Source organism: Botrytis porri, assembly GCF_014898465.1.
Source record: "Botrytis porri strain MUCL 3234 chromosome Unknown BPOR_005, whole genome shotgun sequence".
Classification (NCBI taxonomy): Eukaryota; Fungi; Ascomycota; class Leotiomycetes; order Helotiales; family Sclerotiniaceae; genus Botrytis; species Botrytis porri.
This window is the reverse complement of record NW_024066079.1, coordinates 2,368,455-2,393,943: the sequence shown is the minus strand read 5'-3', so window position 1 is coordinate 2,393,943 and position 25,489 is coordinate 2,368,455. Positions and strand designations below refer to the sequence as shown.

Sequence of the window (25,489 nt, the reverse complement as noted above, 5' to 3'; positions counted from 1 at the left end):
TGTTCCACACTTTGATTTCTCGCATCAGCTTCTCAAAGTAGCTTGTGTGGAGAATTGGGGTCAATCGTGTGTTGTGTCAATTGTGATTCACCATAACCCGGGTGAAGAAGATCCAAGTGTTCAGATGATGATCCCCATCTAAAGGAAATCTCGAAACATGGCGGACCACACTGCCACACGGCCGCTATGCATGGATCTAAAATTTCCCTACCGAGCACAAGGGCCAAGATTTCTATGGGTTCACCCAAAAACTCGACCAAAGGACCCCTGGACTACTATCGACAAGGCTCCGAAGATGGGACCCAGTTTAGCTAACTACCCAGTCAGCATGGATCAAGTGTATAACAAGAGTAAAGAGTGTGGGGAATCTTAACATCAAACACTGGACAGAGTCCCGTTTTGCTAGTGAACTCAATGCACTCAAGGCCACTCATGCAAGTTCACCACTTCTAGCCCTCGGATTGGATCTTCACTCCTCACTGACCTCGCTTCATATCCAGCATCCAATGTCTTTACAGTACCACCTAGGGTTATGTCGCTCGCCGCCAGTTGCCTCTTCTTCTGTTGTTTCTTCATCATTATCCGGTCGCGCATACCCGAAGTAGCCCTACTTCAGTCTTAATAGTGTCCATCATCTTTCTTGGCTTCGTCCTATCTTTTCTGTCCACCCATTCGCTCGACTTCGGAATCAAATTTTGTTTGTTAATTTGTCCCGACGTCAGTATATTCCGAACCTTGATATCCTCGATAAAGTCTCCTATTAACAATAGTTCAACTTATAGATCAAAGGACAAGATCAGACACTTGGGAGATTCGAAAGTTGTCAAATTCTCGCCTTGCCTGATATATCAAACCTCCAAACGAACAGATAGCTATCGTCCAAGCTGGAAAGCCTCAACGTTTCGACAAGACTTGAAGGCATAGAATTATCTCATTGTTTCCTCCGGACTTTAGGAGATCCGCAAATCAGTTCCATCAGGTTAGATGTTTGGACGATATCAACGATACACCAAAGCTTCATAATAGGTGTTTCGAACGTGTCCGATGAGGTCAATGCATTGTCGGACGTCGATCCAAGAATTAGTTTAGCCTTGTCAATTCGCAAGAGCATTTTGGATCAGCACCACTGTTTATATACAGTATCACTCCATCGAAGTCAATTTTAACAAGGGATACTCCTTGTCAATCAAGTCCATTAGTTCAGTACGAACTCTGAAACAACCTGCATCATTCAATATACATTATTGCCACATATCCTCCTCGACCTTCTTTTGAATTGAATATTCAACAATCAATCTTTATATCAACTCGACAAAGACTAATACTGATTCTAAACCTTTTCGCAACTTTGCAAGGCATTGGAGAAAGGAAGATTCACTGCCAGAAGGCCTATTTGAAAGGCAAAGAAACAATACCCTGCAGCGCGGAGGATCTATTAATTGAAAGTTTATAACTTCTTTCACTTCAAGATGGACGTAACATCCTTATTGAATTCAAATGGCGCTGCTGCTGAGCAGCAGAAGCGTCAAGGGGAGCGATTCGTATTACCATCAAGAAATCGAACACCATGGGACGCAAATGGCTATTCACTACCAATCAATACATCAAATCGTACGATTAATATCGGAGAGCTCGGTACAGGAAATGAGTTGAGTACGGTGAACAACGGCAATCCGAGAATTCACTGTTATGATTCACACGGGACAGATTCTGAAAGATCCCATCATAAATTTTCTGATAGCCGGAGCAGTTTATCTTCTTTCACATCAACAACCAACTCAACAGCCACCTCTTCTTCGAACCATTCTCGATTATCTTCTTTCAGTACGAACAACAGTCATCCCATTAGTTTTTCACACAAGTACTGCAATTTTGCCGTGGAAAACTCCATAGATTTAAATTCTTCTTACTCTATTACCTCCCAAAATAAAGTCGAATCGCATTCAGCACCAACTTCTCCTCACAACACGAGGAAAATTAGCATCATGGTATCTAGTCCAACAGAAAGCCTAGATGCTCTAGCTGCTTTAGCAGAACAAGAATCATCTCGCTCATCTCCTAAGAACAACGATGCTCGTTCTCAAAGTGTCGTTGCTGCTCCAGGAGCTTCAGATCAGGTTGATTCTGTTAGAGAATCGGAGAGTCGACCTGGTTCTCCAAGTGATGCTATGTTGATCAGACGCCCGGATTTGCCACGTTTAAACACAGATCCAAGTGATAACGGTTTCGAGCCAGATCAGTAAGTTAATCCTTCAAGCAATAATTTTTAGTCTGATAATTATTTCAATCCGATGTTATTCTACAATCAACTTGTCTACTTGACTAACATGAGTTTAGTAGTAGCAATCTATATCGCAGCGCTCCTATCGAGCTCAATAATGGTGCTATGAATCCTACATTGCACAAGAGAAATATTTCTGCACCAATTTTGCGTCGACCAAGTCGTGTTCCAGCATCTGGTGTTGGTCCTATTCCCGAGCTCACTCCACCTAATTCAACCCGTCTCGCAAACTTACCATCACCATTAGATGATGATGAGGATGCGGACGGTGATCCAGTCACACCACCACCAGCAGATGGAACTGATGCAGACACTCCTCCGGAGTGTATGTACATTCGGAACTGTGACACTGGATCACAACCCCGCAAAGCTATCTCGCATATCTTCGGTCGCAATAAGATGTGCACTAGATTGATTCCACAATCTGTTTGGGTTCATTATTGTCGCAAGCATTACCAACGCTCCCGTTATCGTAACCCTAAGGAGTATGCTAAGTTGCAATGCGACTTAGTTCAACAGCAAATCCGTCGGGTTTACGACTGGTCTGCACAAAATAAGCGTCGTGGCGAGCCTGGTACTATCAAAGATTGGGGTATTGCCATCAGAAAGCGTGAGCAGAAGCGTTTGGATGAACTTAAGGGTTCTGGTCGAAAGAGACGATTCGATGACGAGGATGAGGGCGATGAGGATCAAGGTCCGCGCCCACCAACTGCTGTTCCGGATTGGCTCCTCTCTGTCATTGGATCTGGGTATACCACAGAGGAAATTCTCGAAATCTTCAACCGCCTCCATCAAGAGGTTCTTGATGATCTTCTACCATGTTTCCCAGACATTGAAATTTTACCGAACATAACTGTCGATCAAGACGAACCCAAATCGCCAAAGGGGTATGCCAAACGCAAGGTCTCTTCCGCAGGTCATAAGCGTTCCCAGTCTCTTGGTGTAAGTGCGATGAAGGCTCAAAATTACGGTACTCCTTCAGGACAAGATCGTAGAATGAGTCAGCCAGTCCAATTTCAAAGCCCAAACAATGGAGGAGTCCCTACATACAGCACTACCTTGAAGCGTCGTCGTCCTAATTCAAACGATGTTAACACTCAAAACTTGCAATTTACACCCGTTCCATCAAATTTCGAACGTCGCCGCTCATTCCAGCCCGCCTTCAACACAAGCTTTGATCGTATCGATGAAAATCATCAATCCCCTGTCATTGATAATGATTTCGAGTTTCCTAGAGGTCGTACACACGCTCGCGCTTCCTCTGTCTATCAACCACCATTAGTTGCACCTGTTGCTCGTCCGTTGGGAATTCATCAAAACCAAGTCGAAACTCAAATTCAACATATGGAGACTGGCTTCGGTATGAACGGTGGAAATATGGGCATGAATATGAGCATGCAAGGTATGCAAGGTCGTGTTCGCCCTTCGCACCAACGTTCTCAATCTGACATGATGGTTGGTCGAAATGCAATGCAACCAAACATGATGGTTCCAAACCTTATGTCTTCCCAAAACTTTAACAGCAATGTTGAGTTTTCTACTCCCCAATACCAACAATCAAGTTTTGCTCAAATGAATGATCCCCGTCAACAAGCTATCCGTCAAAGCTCTTATGGCATGCAACAACAGCAACAACAAAGTCGTCGTCAATTTAGTCAACAGCAACAATACCGTCAAGAATCTCCAGCTGGTAGCAGCGTTGCCAATAGTCCTATCGTAGGCCCAGTTAGTCAAGGTAGTAACTTCTCTACTCAGCAACGCACTCAATCGACTGGCAGACGCGCCCAACAAAATCCTCAAATGAGAAGCAACCAGATGTATGAGGATAATACTGCCAGACGCCGTCAATACGAATAAGGCGATTAAGTCTTCTAATATATTTCACATTGATTTTGATTTTGATTCCTTTCGGTTTTGGGACGAATGTTTTCGGATGGGCGCATACAAACTGCTTTATGATACCCATCTACCACTTATGTTTGCTACTTGCTTTATCTTCTCGGGTTTCTTTAATTATGGTTCTTTCCTACATCGGACTATCGCATTCATTCAAAAGTTTGCTTCGCCTTGCTTCTGCTTGATTTGGCATCATCTCCTTTGCAATGACAACAACAACAACTACAATCTGAAAATTACGGTCTCTTCTTCACTACTCTCCTCGAAACTCCAATCAGACGATGACCATCAGCCAACTTCTTTAATCACATTGGTATCATATTGGTGGTCACTCAAAGGGATTTTTTCAACTTGCAAATTCGGAGGGGATGGTTCAGATTACGTCTGATTTTCCAAGGAACATGAACACTTGCTTTGTTTCATCTGGATGTACTTCGTCAAGAGTCAACATAAAACATCTCAAGTGCTTTGATGATAGATATCCGGTGTTCATTTCCTTCTTTGGCTTTGGAGTGCAGAGTTCAGAAAAAGCTTTTCTTTCTGCGTGTTTTTATGGGAGGGTTAAATTGAGCGCATACATCAAATGAATGGATGGATGATGGGAATGGGCGTCAAAAATGCATGGTGGAGTATGGATTGCTTGATGATCAACAAATGGGGCACATTAGTTTAGTTTTCTTTCTTTGACTCATAATTTTCTTTGCATGCATGGTATTTCAGCGGGTGGGATTTGGGTTATGATTGTTTTTGAGTGGTGGGAAACAGCGGCATAACAGTACTTGTGATGAACAGAGGAGTCATAGCATAGCATAGCATAGGAGATACGAACAAAACCCCCATCAGGTATATGATGTGTAATTAGTAGATAGGTAGATAGTGGAATTGAGAATTCTCGATTCAATTTTTTGGCTGCTTAATTTAGTGCTTCCGAGGAGCGGACTTGCAAGATGGTGGATAGTTTGGGGTGAATAATGGTAATGGCATACTCGTTGCGAACTTTTTAGACAGTGAAGAGAAACCAATTTCAATAGAGGGGATTTTTGAGGGAATAGAGTTTCTAGGCTCACATCATCGGCTTCATTAGCAGTAGTTCAACTTTTGCGGAAGGAAAATTCACGGCACATGAAACGGGACGACCGAAGTGGACATTTTCCGCCACAACATTCGGCTTGCAAACTCGAATCAAAATACGACGGAAGGTGAAGAGATGTTTCCGAGACTAGATATCATGACTTGAATAGGTTTATTCAGGTCTCAAACCGCGGAAAGCTTCCTACTCGGTGCTAGGTATGTGTGCGGGGAAATATTCCCCGGGAAGAAGGAAAGGATGGATGGTAGACTAGGAGGATCTGATATCGAGACACCGTGGGATTACTATTTGTACTGGGGTACCTCGAGGAGATTGAAAACTCTTTTAGATTCAATATAGATTTAATATGTGATGAATAAGTTCCCGACGTCGGGGGTCTAGATTGATCTTTGTGGGAATTTGAGAGAAGTTATCTGTAATGTGTGTGTAGGCTAGACTTCGCGAATTTCTATCGATTCTTGAATAGTTGCTCTTTACAGCATTAGTGTAATGCATCAATGCAAATCTAGACAAACTTTGTCGAGGGACTAAAACAAGAAGAGGATGAGATCAAAAGATCAGAAGATAGATAGCTATCGAGCTGGATAATTCATTCGATCGGCTGATGGTGTGGGGGCGAAAAGGGAACGAGAATGTAGGAGGGTTTGTACATACCTATACATACATGCATGCATCTGATAACACTTTGTCACTGGAGTCTGGATTCCGATTTAAGGAGGTTTGCCGGATGTAAATTAGGGATAGGATAGGGGACTGTGGATTGCAACGGTAGCTGTGTGCATATGAATGCAATGTGATATCCTATCCAATCCTATCCTCGACTTTTTCTTGCGTGCTTAGGATTTGTAAGTTCATGCTTCGCCTCTTCGCATCTTCGCCTCGAAGATTCCAGCGAATCTGCCTCGTATAGCTTGCGTAGCAGGCAGTACAAATGTAACTTACACTACACTTGACATGGTAGACACTTGACATGATGGAAAGCTTTGAGCGACTTTCCTCCTACACAACGCCCCGCTAGTTACCAGTATCAAACCTGATACTCCGGAGATCGGCGTGGAAAGTTTGCTTGCTGATTTGATAATTGATAATGATGGTTTGAATAGTGGCAGCCTTGTGAGGGCTCGAGATGAGCTGAGAGGGCTTGAGTATACTTATGTACTGCATACATATCTATGCAGATGCGGGACTCTGTAGTGATTACGAATCGAAGCAAACATCGTTTGGTCGGAGTGCTTGGCTGTTGTCTCGATGATATATGATGGATATATGGACAAATGGATAAATGGCTCAACGTTTTGAAGGAAGAAAGATGCCTTTGCTAAGTACGAGACAAGCTTGACCTACCTAGTATGGAAGCCGTTGAACCCGTTATTATTCTCCGATAATCATGCTTAGATGTTTGAGATTTCTGCTGATGGTGAGAAGAATAGTACTACACAAACATCGTTCTAGCCTGATTTTATCCATTTATCCTTGATGTCTATCACTTCTCCCCCTCACGCCTCAACTTAGAACTCAAGGCGAGCAAGCCACAGTGGCTCGAGAGTGGCTCGGCAAATTGCACGTGTGTTCACATCACGTGTATGCCTTAGCATGTTCAGCGGCTAAAAGATCCGGGGGCCAACCAATCGAAAGAATCTCGCCTAAGATCTGAAAAACCATGTTCATGTTTCATAATGCGTCGAATAATCCTGGTTCTTAATATATCTGACGGATATTATTTCTCCACATTAGATTAACTTTTGGAAAGGAAAGGAAGGGATTCATTTGGATGATTGGAATGTGTGGTTGAATCGATCGATCATTGGAATTATGAATGGAAATATATGAGGGGGGTATACGTTAAGATATATGAATTGCTGAAAGGGATGCGGACAGGCGGTCCGCCGGCGTATGTTCTATGTGTTGAGGAGGAGAAGAATGGGATTGAAGTTGGTGATCAACGGTTGGATGTGAGAATCGACTATACATTTCCTTGGAATGAAGTCTAGAAATTGGTGAAGGGGTTAGACATAAGAAGGGGGATTCAATAAAGCCGCCGTCTCCAAAGCGAAGCGATGATAGGTGAAGTACCTATCGCTAATCCTTCATCTACCCCTTCATTCAAATATATACAACACACACTTACTCCTTTTCAAAAGAAACAAACATATCCAGCATCTAAAATCCAGCATACGAGTTCCGAGTTAGGATTCTGGATTCTCCGTTTCGTTTTTTCAATCTTCTATCCAATGCCAAGCACGGATAAACGCATCATAAACATAAGCAACAAACCCACTTCAAGACCCGAATCAGATGAACTCAAACCAAATATTATATGTGAGACAATGATCATATCCGGACCGTCCTGCCATAAATACCACCAAAACTTCATCTAATTTCTTCATGAATCTTCCGTTCTATACCCCAGTTATACAACATGCATTGTTCATCTGACTTCATTCGGCGTTTACACCTACTACGAATTTCCTAGTCAGTAATTGTCTAGGTTTGGGCGGTTAACGATTCCTTATTTGATGATGACACTTTAATTTGGGAAATTGGAGGTACAAACAAAAGTTTCCGAACAACGGGTGCTTAGTTTGTTTCGTAGTAACTACTTAGGTAGACTTCACTCAAATCGCCTTGCGAGAAAAATGTATGATTTTCTATAATAACTTTGGATTTCCTCTCTGCGATTTTGATCTTTTCTTTGAACTTTGTCCTGTGTGCTATTCAGTTCGTTTCACTCTTTAAACTTTGCTTTCTATTTCTCTACATTCTTTTTCTCAAACACAATTTTTTACATATCCAGTGGATATTCAACCAGGTACTTGAAGTATCTCTATAACAATCAAACACAATGCATTTTTCAAAGAAGGCTCTGGCAGCCCTTATTGGGTCTGCGACTAGCGCAAATGGTGCTATCTTATGGGATGGACGATTCGATTCTTCTTCCATGGCAGATTTAGAAGCTTGGTCATGGAGTAACGCTGTTGGTGATTACCAAAATTATATCGTGAGTATACTTTGTAAGACTTGAGTGGTATGAATGATATCTAACAAACAAATAGCATGGTACAGGTAACATTACCGATTATGTTGCTCTCGACAGCACTTACAAGAATCCTGCCGATTCCGGATCAGCCCTCGGTGCCAAAATCACTCTTGATAGTACCTCATACTGGGAAGGTCAAACCATGCGTCGTACAGAATTGATTCCTCAAACCTCTGCTGCTATTGGAAGTGGAAAGGTTTACTACCATTTCAGTATGAAGCGTGAAGATACCAATGCACCAAGTATTAACAGAGAACATCAAATCTGTTTCTTCGAGAGTCATTTCACAGAGATGAAGAGTGGTTGGATTAGTGGAGAGACTGGATCCAGTGATCCTCTTTTGAGATGGGAAGTTAGTGCAACTAGTCAATGGAGTACTAACTGGACTGCTGGTGTTTGGCACAACATTGCGTACGGAATTGTATGTTTGGATTCTTTCTATCGTTCTCATCATGTACTAATATTCTATTCAAGGATTTCTCCGCAGGCTCAGTTGAATTTTACCACTCCACTGGGTCCGATGCTCTCACTCTTACAGTCCCAGCCGTTTCAGTCTCCGCCTCTTCCAATGGTGCAGATTGGCATTTGGGAGTTCTCGAACTTCCCGTGCCCGGTCAAACTGATGGGACTGAAGATTTCTATTTCTCTGGTGTATACATCGAGAGTGGATCGCTCACCACTAGTATTGCTGGACCAGGGGGAGCCTCGGGTTCGAGTTCTTCTTCTTCTGCAACCTCGTCAGTAGATTCTTCTTCTGTTCTTTCTAGTTCAGTCGTTTCTTCTTCGATTCCTTCTTCTAGTCCAGTCGTTTCTTCTTCGATTCCTTCTTCTAGCGCCGCTCAATTATCCTCATCATCGATCATTCAATCTTCGCCAACGTCTATTGCCGTCGCAATTCAACAATCCTCAGTTATCTCCTCCCCATCAAGCTCGGCCAAGAAATCCTGCACAAAGAACATCGCCTCCGCCATTGTCACTTCTTCTTCTGTCCTTTCCAGTGCCGCTCCATCTACTTTTGTCACTTCCAAGAAGTCTTGCACAAAGAAAGCTTCTTCCGCTTCTGCAATTGCATCAAGTTTGGCGGGAAATGTAAACGTAGCTGCCAGTTCTTCAATGGCTCTAACTTCTGCGGGTGTTAGCTCGAAGCCACATACTACCGTCACTATGACGATTACCCAAACCACTTCTACTACTATCGCTTCGAGCGCAGGTGCTACTAGCACTGGAGGAAGTAGCTCGGGAAACATCGCTTTGTATATGCAATGTGGAGGAAAGAGTTGGACTGGAACCGGTACTTGTGTCAGTGGAAGTACTTGCAAGGCTCAAAATGATTATTATAGTCAATGTGTTTCTGCTTAAAGTAGATAAATGAAAGAGGTTTAAGGGATGGGAGAGATAAGGAAAATTCTATTCTGTTGTATATAGTTTGAGATGTTTGTACATGTCTATGATTCGAAATGAATAGTCGGGATTATATATCTATCAAGTACATACTACATTACGTTCTTGCCTGTTCAAATTTGGTGATGAGTGTTATGGGATACTGAAGTACATACCCTAGTTTTTGTCTCACCGCTTTGTTTATATGGGTGAAATGAACTGATCAATAATGGTAAATTCAAGGTGGTGAGACAGAAACATACCTCCATAATGTGCTAAGATGAATCACCAGTGTGTATGGACTGACGGGATGCTTCTCAACTTTCGAGATTTTAGACAGTCCATTTCTCAATAATTTGATATCAGAATCTATCTTTTCATTGTTCAATCTCTCGGATTTTCTATAAATTGTAAGATTACAATGTAATCTTATATACAATGTAAATTTCAAAATACAATTTACATTTAAACACAATTCAAATAATTTTTTGCAGTTTAGACACTATGATAAAAAAGCCAGCAACCTCCACGCAGGTATTTAAGGCAGGGGCCATTGCCTGTATTAAATATATAGATGCAACGTGGTTTCCCTGTAGCATCTTCTACACTATAAAAGTCAACAAAGTGACAGGTACGTTTATAGAAAAACACACTTATCAAAGTCTCTCTCGTATGGCTCCATACCTCGGCCTTCCAGATAACGATGCCGTGGCAAACTTTCTCGAAATCACCGCAATTCTTACCAGTTTTCACGGAGCTGTATGACAACATCATCTACCCAAGAACAATGACTGCTCCAAGATCGAAAGGACCGTCTCTCAAGAGTGTTCAGCAAGCTATCGCTGATGGTGAGAACTATGGGGATCAGAAGTATTCGGGTCTGCGTATCGGTAAGTCGGATTGGGATGAGGTAGACCATTATGCCTTTTGTCTACACAGGCTCTGTTTTGATAATACTCATGCGAGAAACGGCTTATTTCGAGATAGGCAGATTAGTATACCAGGGAAAGAGGTCAGACTTTGGATGTGCATAGTATCAGCAACAGGAAAGACAAACCGGGACGTTGTTGCTGCTAAAAAACGCAAAGCAGGAGACTCATTCTTGACCACCGAAGGTTCTCTGCTATATGACCCATCTTCAATTAACATCTTTGGAGATAACGCAAGAAGTGTCCTCCCCAAACGCGCCTTTTCTGCACACAAAACCCAGAAGAACTCGATCGACGGCTCTACACGTTCCCCTTCAGAGATTTCAGCGCCAGACTATCCAATAATCTGGACTGTAGTCCAACAATATAAGGTGTTGAATGTCTAAGAGCAGTTAGAGATTTAAAAATAGTTCAATGTCCTAATCAAATTCAATATCTGAGATAATTTGAATAACCTAATTGGTTTGGGGAGTTGATAATCTTCATTTTTGAACTGCGGCCCAGACTATCAGACACCCTAGATCACTTCACAATCTCCAATTTCCAATCTGGCGGCAGATATTGCGAACATCGCTTCAGTCTTCAATCAACCACCTCCACCTTTCAATCTACCCCGCAAATTTACTCCTTCGATCGGTCCCAACTTTGCATGGCGGAGAGCCACTCAAAATGGCAAGAATTCTTTCGATTTTACAACACCTTTCGAAACGAATTTGACCATACAAGCAACGTTGAACCATTTCCACGATAAGATGAAGTTGGAGAAGCTTGTCACTCAAGGCAAGCGCAAGGCAGATTTGGACGCCAAAGAGAAGATGGCTAATTCTATACGATTACACAACACAGTGACAGTTGCTAGTATCTGGAAGCTTGGTTCAAGCCAGGTCACAGAAGTATGTGCCATTCTGTCCGCATTTTTGAGTATATGGCTTCGTCGATGATGACATACCCGAGGAGACCTGCCAAGTTAAACCCCCATTGCGGATCGTTGATTGTCAAGCAATCCTTTGCTTGTTTTTCAGTGAAGCTCGTCTTAGCAAGCCTGAAAGTTTCCAAAGTCGAAGGTCCATGGCGATTTCTTCATGTGACCAAGATGGTAATCACCACAACTCTCGATGTTTCCTCTTCGCCATTGGATAACGGATGACGACGTGTGACCTTTCCAGCAATATTTTTGTGAGTTCCAGATCTCGCGCTCGTCACCATGGTAGATATATACTTGAAAGTCAGACTGCGTAGATTGTGATTATCTTGATAAGGCCAGTAGCATCTGCGAGGAGATATCTCTTGACCTTTGGATTCTCCAATGTTCCAAGGACCTGTCTCGTGCCAATTATCTGCCAACTTTGGAGGAAGATCGATGGCATGTTGGTCGAGAAATGAGATTGAACTAGATCTAGTTTGAAGCCAAAGTACTTGCAACCATCCTCATGATTGCGCGGTTGATAGTCTGGATTGTCTAATAAGGCTTCCAGCATGGCAGCGGCACTGAGAGCCGTAGGTGTTGGTGGTTGAAAAGCAATACGTGATCGTGAGAGTCTCAACGCAGTAGTTTCCTTGTCCAACAATGCGTGTTGAGGATTATGGAGGTTACATGAAGTTCATCACGCAGACGAGAATATGCGGTGCCTTGAAAACTTGACCAAATGGGGTTGGAAAGGCAGAGGCGATTCAATCCATTTATCTGGGCAGATGATCATCCGGATGCTATATTACGCCTAGGAGTTGCAGAACGATGGATTACTGGCCCTAAGAAGGACAAACGAAATTCCGGGTATTATCTTTCCAAAATATGGAAAGAGGTGATAATCAGACGCACTTACGCTTCGCCGAATCCTCTTTTCTGGAAAGAAAATAGCAGAGTACTTTCAAATCTGTCAAACTATTCCAATTTTTTCAATCTTTCCGAATCATTCAAACCTTTCCAAAAAAATTCAAATCATCCACATCTCGAATCATTCACAATCCTCCTCCTCTCTCTTCATATAAATATCTTTCCCTCTATCGATTCCGAAAATATATAACAATTTCCAAATTCAAACCGCCGTCCGATCCAATCTTCAACTTCCGTTCAAGTTCGAACCCTCCATCAACATCATATCAAAGTCTAGATGCAAATCTAAGATATAAGGTCCTCTGTCCACCTATCCATCAATCCACTTACCCCCCCCCTTCCCCCAAAAAGAACATATAATTCCCCACCCTCTCCTATCAATATGAAAACAGAGGAGAAATAAAAAAGGAAGAGAGAAGATAAGACAAACCCAGAGACTCATCGCATCTGACAAAGAAATAAAAGACTAGTTTAACAGAAGAAGAAGAAGAATGTTGAGGTATTCTAATAGTCAGAGGCCTTAAGAGTTGGATGGAGTCAAATCCTTCAAATATGAATGTAAAGAAAAAAACAAAAGTCCCATAGGATCGTCATGTCACAAAATCACTACATACAAACAAAGTCTCAAAATTTTATAAAACCACATATCTTATATTTCTAGTTTTTCAATCTCTAAAAGTGGATCTTCAACCCAACCAACAAACTATATACCACGCCAATTGCTAATATATACAAAATTTGAACTTAAAACTCATCTCCCAGACTATTGACCAAAAAACGAACAATATCTACAATGATCTATACTCTCAGTATTGTAACTTCTTAAGAAGAAGTAACACATTGGGAGTAGTAGTCATTTTGAGCGACACAGGTACCCTCAGAGCAGGTCTTTCCACCAGTGCAGTTACCGTACAAAGGAACGGAACCAGTTGATGAAGAAGCTGAAGAGACAGGGGCGGAAGCAGAGCTAGCGGCACTAGTAGCCATAACAATGGAACTAGTGACTGGAGCTGCGGCAACAGAAGTCTTAAGAGTGCTTGAAGCGCTAACCTTGCTACACTTGGACTTGGTGGAGATAGCAGAGCTAGAAATGACTGGGGCGGCACTGGAAACGATTGGAGCGGCACTAGAAACTGCTTGAACGGAGCTAGCAACAGATGGTATAGCGCTAGAAACGGCTTGGGCGGAACTAGAAACAATGGCGGCGACGACAGATGAGATTGGAGCGACAGAAGCAGAGCTTGAGCTTGAGGCAATAGGAGCGCTTGAAGCAATAGCACTTGAAACTGGAGTGACAGAAGAGCTACCGGATGGAGCCTTGAAAGTAGATCCAATTGGTCCATACTTGATGCTAGAGAAAGTAACATAAGCAGATCCGGAAGCGGCCTCTACGGTAGCTGGAACACCAGAGTCGGCGGCGCAAGATCCACGAGAAACACCTGGAGTGGAGGCATCCTTATTGGTTGGGTAGTCAGAGTCGAGCCAAAGCATGTTTACATTGTAATCATCCCAGATGGAGAGAACAAGAACCATACCATCAGCCATCTTCTTACCCATAGCAGCCATGCCACCATTCTTGGTGAAGTAATCGGTATCACCGAAAGCAGTCTTTTGAGCAGCGCAGAAATCATCAGTGATGGAGTTACCAGAAACACCAGAGATATCAGAGCTTGGTTGTTCATAGACGACATCACCTTGAACGTAGAAACGCTTGATCTCAGTAAGGGTACCAGTCTCAGTTCCATCATCAGTGATAAATTGAGTGACAACGGAGAAAGGCTTGGTGGTATCAATGGTCATTCCACTTCCATAGAAGGTAGTATTACCCATTCTGTATGGGTTGAAGTCACATCCATCTCCATCACAGACACCAGTGTTTGAGACACAGTCATCACCAGTGCAAGCGGTTTGAGAATCGACAGTGCAGACGTGAGGGGTAAGAGCTTGGGCCATGGAGTTGGCTTCCCAGACATCGAACTCGGAGCAGCAAGATCCGATATTACCAGTTCCAGAGTTAGCACTGTTGCTGTCTGGGACCCATCCCTCAACGTTGGCAGTACCATTGACGAATTTCATGTCTCGTGGACATTGAGCATCGCAATAACCTGTACCGTATTTGGCACCTGCTTTGTTGGTGGAGTATTTGGACATTCCTCCGTCAGCGTCCATAGGAACGAAGTAAAGAGCACCGTTAAGACCGCAAGGAAGTTTGGAAACATCGACGGTGAAGGTGAACTCGTTACCCAAAAGAGCAAACTCTTTGTAGGTAGTCTCAGAGTCCATGAGGTAGGTACGGGAACCAACATTGCTTCCAGTGACGAAGCTAAGCTTCAAGGAGTCACCACTGGTGGTAATACCATATGTTCCCTCATAGTCGGCACCATCAAGGGCACAGTTGGCGGTACAGGTGGCGGCATCTGGGCAAAGGGTGGCATCCCAAGTATTACCAGTGTAACAATTGGTGGATCCGGAAGTGGAATGGAGCCATCTCCAGTTAGCATCAAGAACGATGCTATCGGCTTCATCGGTACATGTTCCACCAGCGGCACATTTTTGAACGGTCAAGGCGGGATGAGTTTCGGCGGTTGAAGTTCCAACTTGTTGAGCGCCGGCGCCGAGAAGGAAGGAGAAAGTTGCGAGCACAGCTGCGGAATACATCTTGAAGAAATGTAAAGTGAAAATAAGGAATGTGAATTGCGAAAGAGCGACGAGAATAAAAGAATGTAGAAAAGTACAAAGACTGTGATGATGAAAAAATAAATACATCGAGGTACTTCACCACCTTATATACACTTCTTCACTCTTGAAAAGTAAGTAAAGGAGTCGAATAGAAGTGGATCTATTCTACCTTATTCGAAATAAACTTCTGAGAAATTGATCAGGGAATTAGATTGAGCGACATAATTCTAGCTCGTTTTGGCCACTTAGCCAACCGCCGAACGTTCAATCAAGGTAAAAACACTATAGAAGAAATCTACCAAAAGGGATGAAAGGAATGACCACATTTGATCTGGACAAGCAAAAAATCATAAGCGAACTAATCGCAATGATTGACGAAGTGGATAGAGTGTCAACGGAGATGACAAGGCTCAATATTCATGTTTCCAAAGGAGTCGGTTAACTTTATTTGAGTCCACTAGTGTTGAATTATGGAGTAACATTGTCAATTTGACTCCACCGAACAAGATCCTTAATCAATTTTGGAAATGAACTCTAGTTAACCCCGCAGATTTGTTCAAAGATCGGGTAGATTGATGCTTGTCGTTTATGCGATCTGTCTGGAGAGAAACCAATCGGTGTAGACAATACGCTTTACGGATTTCTGCGGACACCCGAAAAACGTTAGCTTTTTCCCGTTTCATGTATATGAAATGCTACTGTATCCGAAGTTCCAAGCCTACCTTGGACCGATATCCGATGGTGATGAAACAAATCGCTCGCTTCAATTTTTCCTATTGGTAGATAGACGCGCTTACCTTTCATCCAATCTCGTTTATGATGGGATTTTTGTTTTGAATAGAAAAGCTCGGAGAGGCGTAAGTAGTTGGTGATAAGGAGAAGTTCATCGAATAAATGAAAAGCCAAGAACTATTTCCCAAACAGCGCTTTCATGCAAGTGATAAAGGGGAACATGCAGATCCGTCATTGAAAAGAAACCAAATGAAATAGATTAATTGGAGATTTCAGGAAACTCATATCAATGTACCATGTCATCTATATCGGACTCGAACGAATATGGATGATATGGTGGGTTGTGTGATTCAATTGAGTAGAAGAAAGGTAAGAGAAGAGGCAGTGTTCACTGTTCAGTTGAGATGTGGATAGCAATGTGGGGTACGGCACCTAACCTTAGCTTTGCACTACTCAAAATCACGTGATGTGTTTCGACGTAGTTCAATGGCCCCCGAATCCAACGCCACGGTTTGTGAGCCACAACGCCACATCTCAATCTCCGAATTCCCCTCCGAATTTTCATTGGGAGAGTCTGGCCATGGAAAATCTCCTAGCTCTTCACCGTTGGGCACACCTTTCTTTTGATATTAAAAAGTTATCCAAAAAAAAATACGAAAAATCAATATTTCATTTCATCATTTCTCCATTCGTAGGTTAACCTACACCCAAATCCAATCAAAATCTTTGCGTAACCTTCAATTCACAATTAAACGAAAAGCAATTGAGGTTAGTCCTCTAATCCTTTTGGAAGCTGACTCTAGGATTATAAGAAGCCCGGGTAATCCTACGCCTAATCGTTTGGTTTATAGTGCTACGACTCAAGTATGATGTAAGAAATTTGAGTGGAAAGAGTTAAAGGGGGCATACCCGTGGGTTGGGGTAGGTTTTGTACTCGACGAGACAAGGGAGGTTTGCATGAATGCTAGTGGAGAGCCGGATTCCGTTGAGCCGATGAGCCGTATTGTAAGTCTTACATATCCATGGTCTTATATGAGGTATATAATACGCGGAAGTCATAACGGTGATGGGCTTTCAGGATGTACCATTATTATCATGTTCACGTTCAAGAAGAAAGCAAAATCACCAGACACATCAAATCGAGGAAAGTGCATTTATCAACTTTAACCTGACTTCCTCCATCTGGATCTACAGCAGGTTCTACTTAACTTCTCTTTTCAGCAACACTTTTGTCGAAAAGAAGACAATATGCGTAAAACTTGAGTTATGTCCTTTGTGGAGCTGAATCATGTAAGATCTTGCATATACTTGGATCGACCACGATAAGAAGAAAATTGGCAGTACATGGAGACGTCGATTCTGAGGACCAGAAAAGAAAGATAGAAAGCTTGAAAGAGTGATTTTGAATATTCAGATTCGAAGTATGTATTGAGCCAATTCGTGATCAAGGTGTCTCCATCCGCCGGTGGTAATCTAGAACTTGTGCTAGCTTGGTATAAAATTTATGTTCGAGAGCCCACGTACTTTTCATTCCACATCAAATTTGTTATCATACCGACTACAACCCTACTTCCAATCCTTTGACAAAGGAAGAATGACTGCTTTGCGCATTATATGTTCGCAAACGCTTGACAGTAAACCCATCGATTCCCACTTCAATAGCTTTTCATTTTCTGTTGGATTCACAGGTAGATACTCGGAAACATTGAGCTAAATCTCTGGGGCATGTCGAGGTGTGGACGCAGTGGCTTCACCATTGACCGTATACTTTGAAGTGATATTGCCGTGAATGATGGTAACATGGTATTTTTGGAACGCAGCTGGTATTGTCAAAGTGATATGTGGCTCTGTATTTGAGTTAGCTTCATCTAGCCCCGATCTCGTAATGCTAAGCCTGAGAGCAGTGTACCTTTGGAAGAACCAGTAGACATATCTAAGCTCATAGTAATGTTCTCCGAAGGGGGAGCCGTTGTGGCTACACTTGAAATGTTTTCACCTAGGAAAGAAATATTAGTAATGTATTTTAAACTTGTACACAGTATGTAATGACTAAAAGTATGGTTGGATATACCTCTAGATCTTGTTCTTTGGTCTTGATATTGCATCTTGCTGTGAGGTGCACTCTCCAGAATTGATTCCAATTCTTCTTCCCCGTTGTCCGTGGCCTCTTCAACGTAAGACTTGCGAGCATTTCTTTTTCTTCCTCTTGGGATTGCTATCTCAGCATTTCTTTTGCCTTGAAGATAGATGTTAGTACTAAAAATGACGCGGTTACAAAGTTATAAGCATGGTCAAGCGTACCTTTACGCTTGCTAGAATGCGAACGGTTATCCGGAACAAAACGATCACTTTCCGTTTCTGCATAAGCCGGGAACGAAGAAGATGTAATATTCTCATCATCGCAGAAAGTGGGTGAACTAATTCTTTCCTGCTTGAGAACGGGGGACAGTAGATTCCCTGGATCTCTCGAGCCAGGCAATTCGGTGCGAGCGTAAGGGTCGGAGCAATGCATATCGACGGCGTGCGAATTGGATTTTCTTATGAAAGTGATATAAAATCTTTAACAAATTGCGGAGACTTTTTAGAGAGAAAGTGAATTTTGAAAATAAGGAGATTGAAAGACCTCGACTCTTATTCAAAGCTTAAACAAATTGTCTGAGAATCAGATGCGAGACGTCTACTAGTGGTCGATCTGTCAAGATTTGGAAGGTAATGGGCAAAGAAAATGTGGAATCCTCGACGAATCTTAAAAGGTTAAGAAGATTCAAAGGTAAAGGCAAAGGAAGTTGAAGTGGTGTCGTCGCGGGGAAGTTGAAAAGCACGCTAGCTTTATTCGTTTACCTTCTCAATGTACCTTGTTGACTCCCATGATTAGATTCTATTAGCTACCTAGGTATCGAAGGTGAAAATATTTGCATGAAGACCAAGTACCGATGGACAAGATATTACTACAAGTTGGCGTTCCTTGTACCTGATACCTGAGCTGAGAGAAGTGAGCCGATCCAGAAACGAGAAATACGTATGTGAGTTTGACATGTCTAGGATTTGAACGCAGAGATTATTCGAGGCGTCTGAAGTATTGGGCGGTGCCCATACGATTAGAGGAGACCGAAATGGGCTCATGGCATAAGGAAGGAGCAGTTGGCACAGAGTGTGTATTTTGGAGAGTAAAAAATCCCATTTTATTCTGGCTATGTTGCCAATGAAGAGAGTAAGACAAGAGAGATATTTCCATGGTCACCTCCCAAGCTTTAGAACTTTGAAATTGATCTAGAGATCCAGAGATAAATCCGCCTTTTAATCATTCCCATTAAATATAAGCAAGTCAAAGTGATCAAAGGAAATAGAGAGATGAATGCAATAGCAATTATTCAAGTTTCGCGAGTATATCAATGGCATCAGTTTATTTCTGCTTCAATATGATTAATGCTTGAATGATAGTTTCTTATCTATCTTCTTATAAACGACTATGCACGACGGGGGAAATTCTTGGTATTTGTTCACAGCATGAGGCTTCGTCTTAGCATCAATGTTGTTTCCAAGTTGCTTTGAGGCAAAGTACAGAATCGTTAGTTATAGCCTAATACTCTTTCCATGAGCTGAGAAGAGGATTGTCGGTTTCTTTTTGTTCGTATCTACATCACAACCGTTGTTGTGATGCCCAGAGGCTTCTTGAAGTATTTCTGGTTCTTGGTTGGAGATCCGGAGGTTGAATCCAAATGTAGCGCTCAATTCCTGGATTCGAAGTGATGGGAATAGCACAAATGTCAAATTTGTTGGCGAGAATAGAACGATAGAAACCGAGTCAAGAGAAGTGTGATCTTTAAAAGTGGCTCAAAGGTCCAAGGCTATGTGATAAAGTAAGGTCACTCATAATTGGTTAATTGTAACTGAAGGGAGCTTGACATACCCCAGAGGCAAGATGCCAAGATGTGCGAGCTTCCATCTGAACCTTTTCATCACTTACTCCTGGTGGCTGCGACGCAAGAGTGATCGGCTTCGAAGTCTTTGAATTGTGCCTCATAAGGTGCGCTTCGATATTGAACATATATCCTTCCGAGCTCGCGCGTCTCTGAAAAAACTCAATACCATACTCCATATCCTGTTTCATAACAGGCAGAAGATCCGAAAATATTATCTCAATCTTGTATACACGCAATCGGCCAGATTCCGCCGACTAACGAGAATAAATTTAATCATAAACTTCTGGGTTAGACTACCCCATGACCTACCAATCGTGAACTCTTTTCAATATAGCACACACATTTTCCGTACATGCCTTCAGCTTGAACACGAAGGATCTTATGATATCTTGAAGCCAATTCTGGATTGAGAAGTTATGGCGATCAGTGGGGAGTGAGAAGTAATATCAAATGTGGTTTTGGGTGAGAGCGAGGGAGAGACAAATTGGGATCGAAGGCCAGGTCGTCAAAGAAGTGGAAACTACTATTTAGTCATATAGAACCAGAACATACCTATGGACGAAAGCAAGTGTCAATTGCGAACTACAAAGTCTATAGATGTCTAACCCCCCGCAAATTCAATGTCTAAATACTCGATGTGAATTTGTCGATTGTCCGTTTCATCTTATTCATCTTATTCATCTGCTAGCTAGTCCAATTAACGATCACCTGGATAGAGTGTTATGGAGAAAGGTATTTCCGGTAGGGGACATGATTGTATCGCTAGTAGATGAATATAGAAGTTGATAACCTTATGTGCGAAGTGTATACAGAATATATTGTTCTGATTGTGTTCATCTGATAGGTGAAAGGATTTTACAAGTCGAAAAGTACCTAAGCTAACTACTCGTACATACGCACAAGATATGACTAAATAATAAAACGATGACGATCATTACTACAACCTTGGAAAGAAGAATGGAACTCTAACCGGCAATGCCGTTTTCGGTTCGGGAGTTAGCACCATTTCAAACCATGCAACACGTGACTTGAAAATACCAGATGGGGAAATTTCTTTCAACAATGGAAATGGGATGAATCAGGACGTAGGAGAAAGCTTGCAGAGCTTGATGAAACCCGTCAAAGTACAGCAGAAACTGTTGGAATATGACAAATAACGAACACGTGCGACTTTCAATGCACAACCAGCTGGAAATTTTGGCCTTGTTCACAGAAGGACACATGACACGATACATGGGTAGGTATATCAGATCTCAACACTTCTTCCAAGATACCAATCCTCCTCCATGCTATTTCATGCATACTTGAGAAGTTCGACGGTGAACTGCAAATTTGCGCAGTAGGCGTGTTCATGTTGACAACAACGTCTCGTTGTTGGCCTTGCCTAGAATGTTCTAGAGTACCTAGTAGGCATGAATGTGTTGGTTCAAATGCCCGTCTGTATGCTGGACGTGTACAGTCCTATGCTATTGGAGGAGGTTGAGTATGAATCGCGATTCTCATACGAGAAGGTGATGCAGGTGTATGATCGTTTTGAGGATATAACTCTGCTCCTGGGGATAGGTAATGACGATATGATATAAATAGTAAACATTAGACACGATGGATGGTTGGTGGTGATGGCTGCAAAACCCGCCATTCGTCAATGATTGATCAATCATTTCATTGCCCCAGGTTTTATGTGATGATGTGGTGGTTCACCGTTCACACCATTGTGCTTGTGGTCGAGTGCGTGCTTACTAATTCCATGGATGATCGGTCTTCAATCGAATCTTCCACCGAAGAAATCGAAAAGCGCAAGGTAACCTTTATTAACCTTAACCTATCTTGGATTTCAGCCTCTGATAAACTTTAATGCTTAATTCTACACGAGGAAAGAGCTATCAACCACATCATACCTTCTTCTAATCTCAACACATACAATCCCGGTGTGCAGGTTTCGCCTTTTACAATTTCCCTCTACATCCATCAGAACATAGAAGTAGATCCCGCTCGCTATCGCACATAACTTTCCATTGAGCGCGGGCGCTGCATCATACCCCGTTTTGGACGCCACTGCATGATCTGTCACGAATTCTTTCCCTTGACTACTTTCCTAGCATCGCCCATCAGCCCGTCAAACCTCAGCCGATACGTTCAATAGCTCTTCGAAATGGGTTCCCGCCAACGCAGAGATTTGGTTGCAAGACGAAGACGGGTTGAGGACGAAGGCGATGATGAAGGAGCTCAAGATATTGCTGAACTTGATGATGACTCTTTATCAGAAGGCTCGATAATGAGTGAGGATGAAGATATCCACGAGGGCGACGAACCTATCGATGGCGGCATTGCAAAAAATGAGACGTCCGAGTCGAACAAGATGAATGGGAATGGATCTAAGCTGAATGGTGGTCAAACAAAAGCTAGCAATGGTACTACTGAAGCTTCAAAGTTCATAAATGGTGCCAATGATATGGAAATGATGGTTAACGGACCCAAAAGCTCTAAACCGGTACAAACAGTACAATTTGAAGACTTTCGAGAAGACGAGACCAAAGATACCCCCTCACCAGCTATCGTCACATCTACTGCTCAAATGGATCGTCAACAAGAACAGCCTCATGAAAGACGGAGGAGAGAACATGAAGAATACAAGAAAAAGAGAGATGCGGATCCAGCGTTTGTACCAAATAGAGGAGCATTCTTTATGCACGACCATCGTCATGCTGGTCCTGCGGCGAATGGTTTTAGGCCATTTGGCAGGGGCAGAGGTGGTCGGGGTCGGCCCGGTATTGGAGGGCCATATGCACCTATCAAGTATATCATCATCAATCCTTTCGTGCTTTTGCAATTTTGCTAACGTTATATAGTCACATTCCACAACCTCTAGAACCCACCGATGTTCAATGGGCACACGACATGCACGAAGTAATAACTGAACCCGTACAAACCTCTGCAAATGGAGCTTCGAATGGATCCCAAAGATCAGCTCCAGCTCCAAAATCCGCACCTCTCAATCGATCACTTTCCACTACGAAGCACATTGGAAATGTACAAATCCGTGTATTCTTTGGAGATATGGAAAACCCTGTGTTATTTCCTGGAATTCCAGTGAAGCAATATACGCGTCTACCTGATCATCGACCACCACTTCGTCGAGATAAACCTGTTCGAATATCATTACCTGATCATCCACCACGTTACATATTCCCTGCTGTCGATAGATCATTCATATTCATCCCAAGAGCTATGCGACCTAATCAACAAGGGTTTGGTGGACGTGGAAGAGGCAGAGCTGGTCTTGGATCCGTCGGTGGTTATTCGAGACGTACAAGCGTTTTTGGTGGTAGCGTTTACGGAAGTACTTACACTCCAAGTGTTGCTATGAGTCGTCGTTCGTCCCTTGCACGAGAGGTCAATCGAGAAACCCTCGTTTCACCCAGTGGATCAACGATGTCTAGGCCACAAATGTCGATGGATTCATCTAGGCCCGTGGTTAAATTACCACCATCAAGCCAAAATGCTCAACCTCAACAATTTCAGGCACCTGAGCCTGGAGTAGCTAATGGATCTTCACAGGTCTCTTCTCTCGACAATGTTCCACAACCTCAAACCTATCCTCTCCCCCAGAAGCCAACACTTCGGGAAAACCGTCCAAATACAATTCCAATGCATCAACCTCGGCCTCAGAAGACTGTCTCTCTGGCCGATATTGAATCACCCGCATCCATGTCATTCAATCCTCCCCAGCAAAGCCAACAACCATTCCATCAACAGGTTCCCATTCAAATTAATGGAAACAGTTATTCGCATGATAACGTTCAACATTCCCGACAGTTATCCTATCCAAGTCAAGCTTCAACTGGTACACCATTGTCCCAAATTCCAGAAAGGGCTATTCACGCACCGGCTTTCCAACCTAACCCTTATCAACAACCAGCCTCTAACTACTACCCACAAACTTATCCCGTTTTGCAACCTCCACAAGGATATTACTACCCTCAAACCTTTAATGCACCCATGGCTTCTACAGTTGGTACGACTCCTTTTGTACCCGCACAACAGCAATCACAACAGACATATAATCCACCTGCACCTCAGCCCACTGAAGCTTCGACGTCACAAGCACCTCAAAACTTGGTTGCTCAAGAAGTCAATGGAATGGTGTATTATTATGATGCCGCACAAATCCCAGCCGTTCCAAGTTTCCCAGCGGGCTATCAACAACCTCAACAATATCCTATGCAACAAGTAGGAGGTGTAGTAGGAATGGGCGGTATGATGACACCAAGCCCAGATGGTTTCTACTACCCGCAGCAACAAGGTGTGATGTATTACACACAATAGTGACTGCTAGAACTACTCCTGTCACAGCCTGCATTCACGTTTTGCAAGTCACATCTCTATAGTCTCTTTTAATACCTTCAGCTATTTTATGCGTATTTTCTGAAGCGTTTGCTTTTTATCGTCTCTTGTGATTACGAATGCGAAAAAAAAAGATATATCATTGTTCATTCTTCAGAAGCAACGGCTTGACTTCTCATATCATGTTTTTGTATTAGGGATGGCAATTCAATTCTTTTGATCTGGTTGGCATGGTTTTTTTTGGTTGCAAGTTAGAGCTTCTGCTATGCTTTTCGGGTCTACCCTCTTGCATTTCGATCTTTTCGATCATTCGGTCTCTGATTCAATTTTCTCGTCTTGGTACGGTGTATTTTCTCAATGATAATGGCCCCTGATGTTTCGATTGGAACAACGAACGAATGGATATCTCTTTCGGGTGGACGTATGGTTGTGGGATGGCCTTCTGCATTGGATCGAAACTTATGTTTGCTGTTAGCGAGCGGGTGGAGTCATGGATAGCGATAGCGGGAGCGGGATCGGGAGTCGTCAAGTTATGAAGTAGTGGTGGTAGTATTACATAGCAAGAATTATTGTGAGGAGATGAACATGTTGGCGGATTGAACGGGGAATGGGATATCTTGCCATGCCCGATTATGATACATCAATTGAATTACACTTCTGATGTTTACAGTTTTTTGTGTTGTGTATTGTCTAAAACAATTTATATGGTGATCGTCCAGTACTGAATTGGCCCTCCAAAAAGCTCGTTTTGTACAACATGCCCGTGTCAAAATATCTAAAATTGTAGGCTGTCGATTGTTGAAGGAGTAAGTAGACCGGATAATCAATACTAGACCAGCACCCTGCACCCTTCGTCAGCTCGCCTCTTCAGTCCACTCGCCGAATATGGGGAAAGTTGGCAGTAGGATCTAGGTGCTCCAAGACTTCAATCACTACACAAACACACATGCGAGTAGAGACATAGTCAATGCGACTAACTGGGTTTCTCGTATTTTCACGGATGGCTAGTCACTACCTATCCAGAGCGGAGGGGATTAAAAGTTGCTCCTCGTTTCTAGCTTTGGACATGGTTGACCGGAACTTTTCGAAATGGTGTTGTACCTCACGGTGGGTTTGCTGGCCAGTTTATTGAGCTATTTGGATGATGTCTAATGTAGTCAAGGTAACGAGAATATAACTACTGAATGGATGGCCACAAGGTTTTCATATCATATAGCATATGGGTGATGATGGCGAGCTTCGCAGTCTTGTCAGATAGCTTCTCTAGGTCTTACTCTGACGATATGATACTGAATCGCATGGCTACAGGTTTGACACATCATCACTTTAAAGTTTGTAGGCATTGAGGCCTACAAATAGTGCCA

At 42.8% G+C, this 25,489-nt stretch overlaps 7 protein-coding genes across 7 annotated transcripts; 4 read left to right on the top strand and 3 right to left on the bottom strand.

The window, feature by feature from the left end:
- Nucleotides 1-1,469: 1,469 nt before the first annotated feature.
- Nucleotides 1,470-4,138, top strand: EAF01_004383 (uncharacterized protein; the record flags this gene model as incomplete). Its single annotated transcript, XM_038912637.1, has 2 exons — nt 1,470-2,239; nt 2,338-4,138. The coding sequence occupies 2 exons, from the start codon at nt 1,470-1,472 to the stop codon at nt 4,136-4,138; spliced, it is 2,571 nt and encodes an 856-aa protein (XP_038772321.1).
- Nucleotides 4,139-8,109: 3,971 nt separating this feature from the next.
- EAF01_004382 (uncharacterized protein) lies at nt 8,110-9,663 on the top strand (the record flags this gene model as incomplete). The annotated part of the gene is made up of 3 exons (XM_038912636.1): nt 8,110-8,265; nt 8,321-8,725; nt 8,779-9,663. The coding sequence occupies 3 exons, from the start codon at nt 8,110-8,112 to the stop codon at nt 9,661-9,663; spliced, it is 1,446 nt and encodes a 481-aa protein (XP_038772320.1).
- A 724-nt stretch (nt 9,664-10,387) lies between these two features.
- On the top strand, nt 10,388-11,554 carry EAF01_004381 (uncharacterized protein; the record flags this gene model as incomplete). Its single annotated transcript, XM_038912635.1, has 2 exons — nt 10,388-10,574; nt 11,193-11,554. 2 exons carry the CDS (start codon nt 10,388-10,390, stop codon nt 11,552-11,554), a joined length of 549 nt encoding a protein of 182 aa, XP_038772319.1.
- A 1,715-nt stretch (nt 11,555-13,269) lies between these two features.
- Nucleotides 13,270-15,105, bottom strand: EAF01_004380 (uncharacterized protein; the record flags this gene model as incomplete). The annotated part of the gene is made up of 1 exon (XM_038912634.1): nt 13,270-15,105. The coding sequence occupies one exon, from the start codon at nt 15,103-15,105 to the stop codon at nt 13,270-13,272; it is 1,836 nt and encodes a 611-aa protein (XP_038772318.1).
- Nucleotides 15,106-16,500: 1,395 nt separating this feature from the next.
- EAF01_004379 (uncharacterized protein) lies at nt 16,501-18,594 on the bottom strand. The gene is made up of 4 exons (XM_038912633.1): nt 18,160-18,594; nt 17,930-18,094; nt 17,768-17,854; nt 16,501-17,705 (listed from the first exon to the last, which is right to left on the bottom strand). Exons 1-4 carry the CDS (start codon nt 18,368-18,370, stop codon nt 17,569-17,571), a joined length of 600 nt encoding a protein of 199 aa, XP_038772317.1. The 5' UTR covers nt 18,371-18,594; the 3' UTR covers nt 16,501-17,568.
- Nucleotides 18,595-19,431: 837 nt separating this feature from the next.
- Nucleotides 19,432-20,453, bottom strand: EAF01_004378 (uncharacterized protein; the record flags this gene model as incomplete). The annotated part of the gene is made up of 4 exons (XM_038912632.1): nt 19,432-19,593; nt 19,769-20,035; nt 20,091-20,182; nt 20,414-20,453. 4 exons carry the CDS (start codon nt 20,451-20,453, stop codon nt 19,432-19,434), a joined length of 561 nt encoding a protein of 186 aa, XP_038772316.1.
- Nucleotides 20,454-21,933: 1,480 nt separating this feature from the next.
- EAF01_004377 (uncharacterized protein) lies at nt 21,934-24,107 on the top strand (the record flags this gene model as incomplete). The annotated part of the gene is made up of 2 exons (XM_038912631.1): nt 21,934-22,577; nt 22,631-24,107. 2 exons carry the CDS (start codon nt 21,934-21,936, stop codon nt 24,105-24,107), a joined length of 2,121 nt encoding a protein of 706 aa, XP_038772315.1.
- Between the last annotated feature and the right edge of the window lie 1,382 nt (nt 24,108-25,489).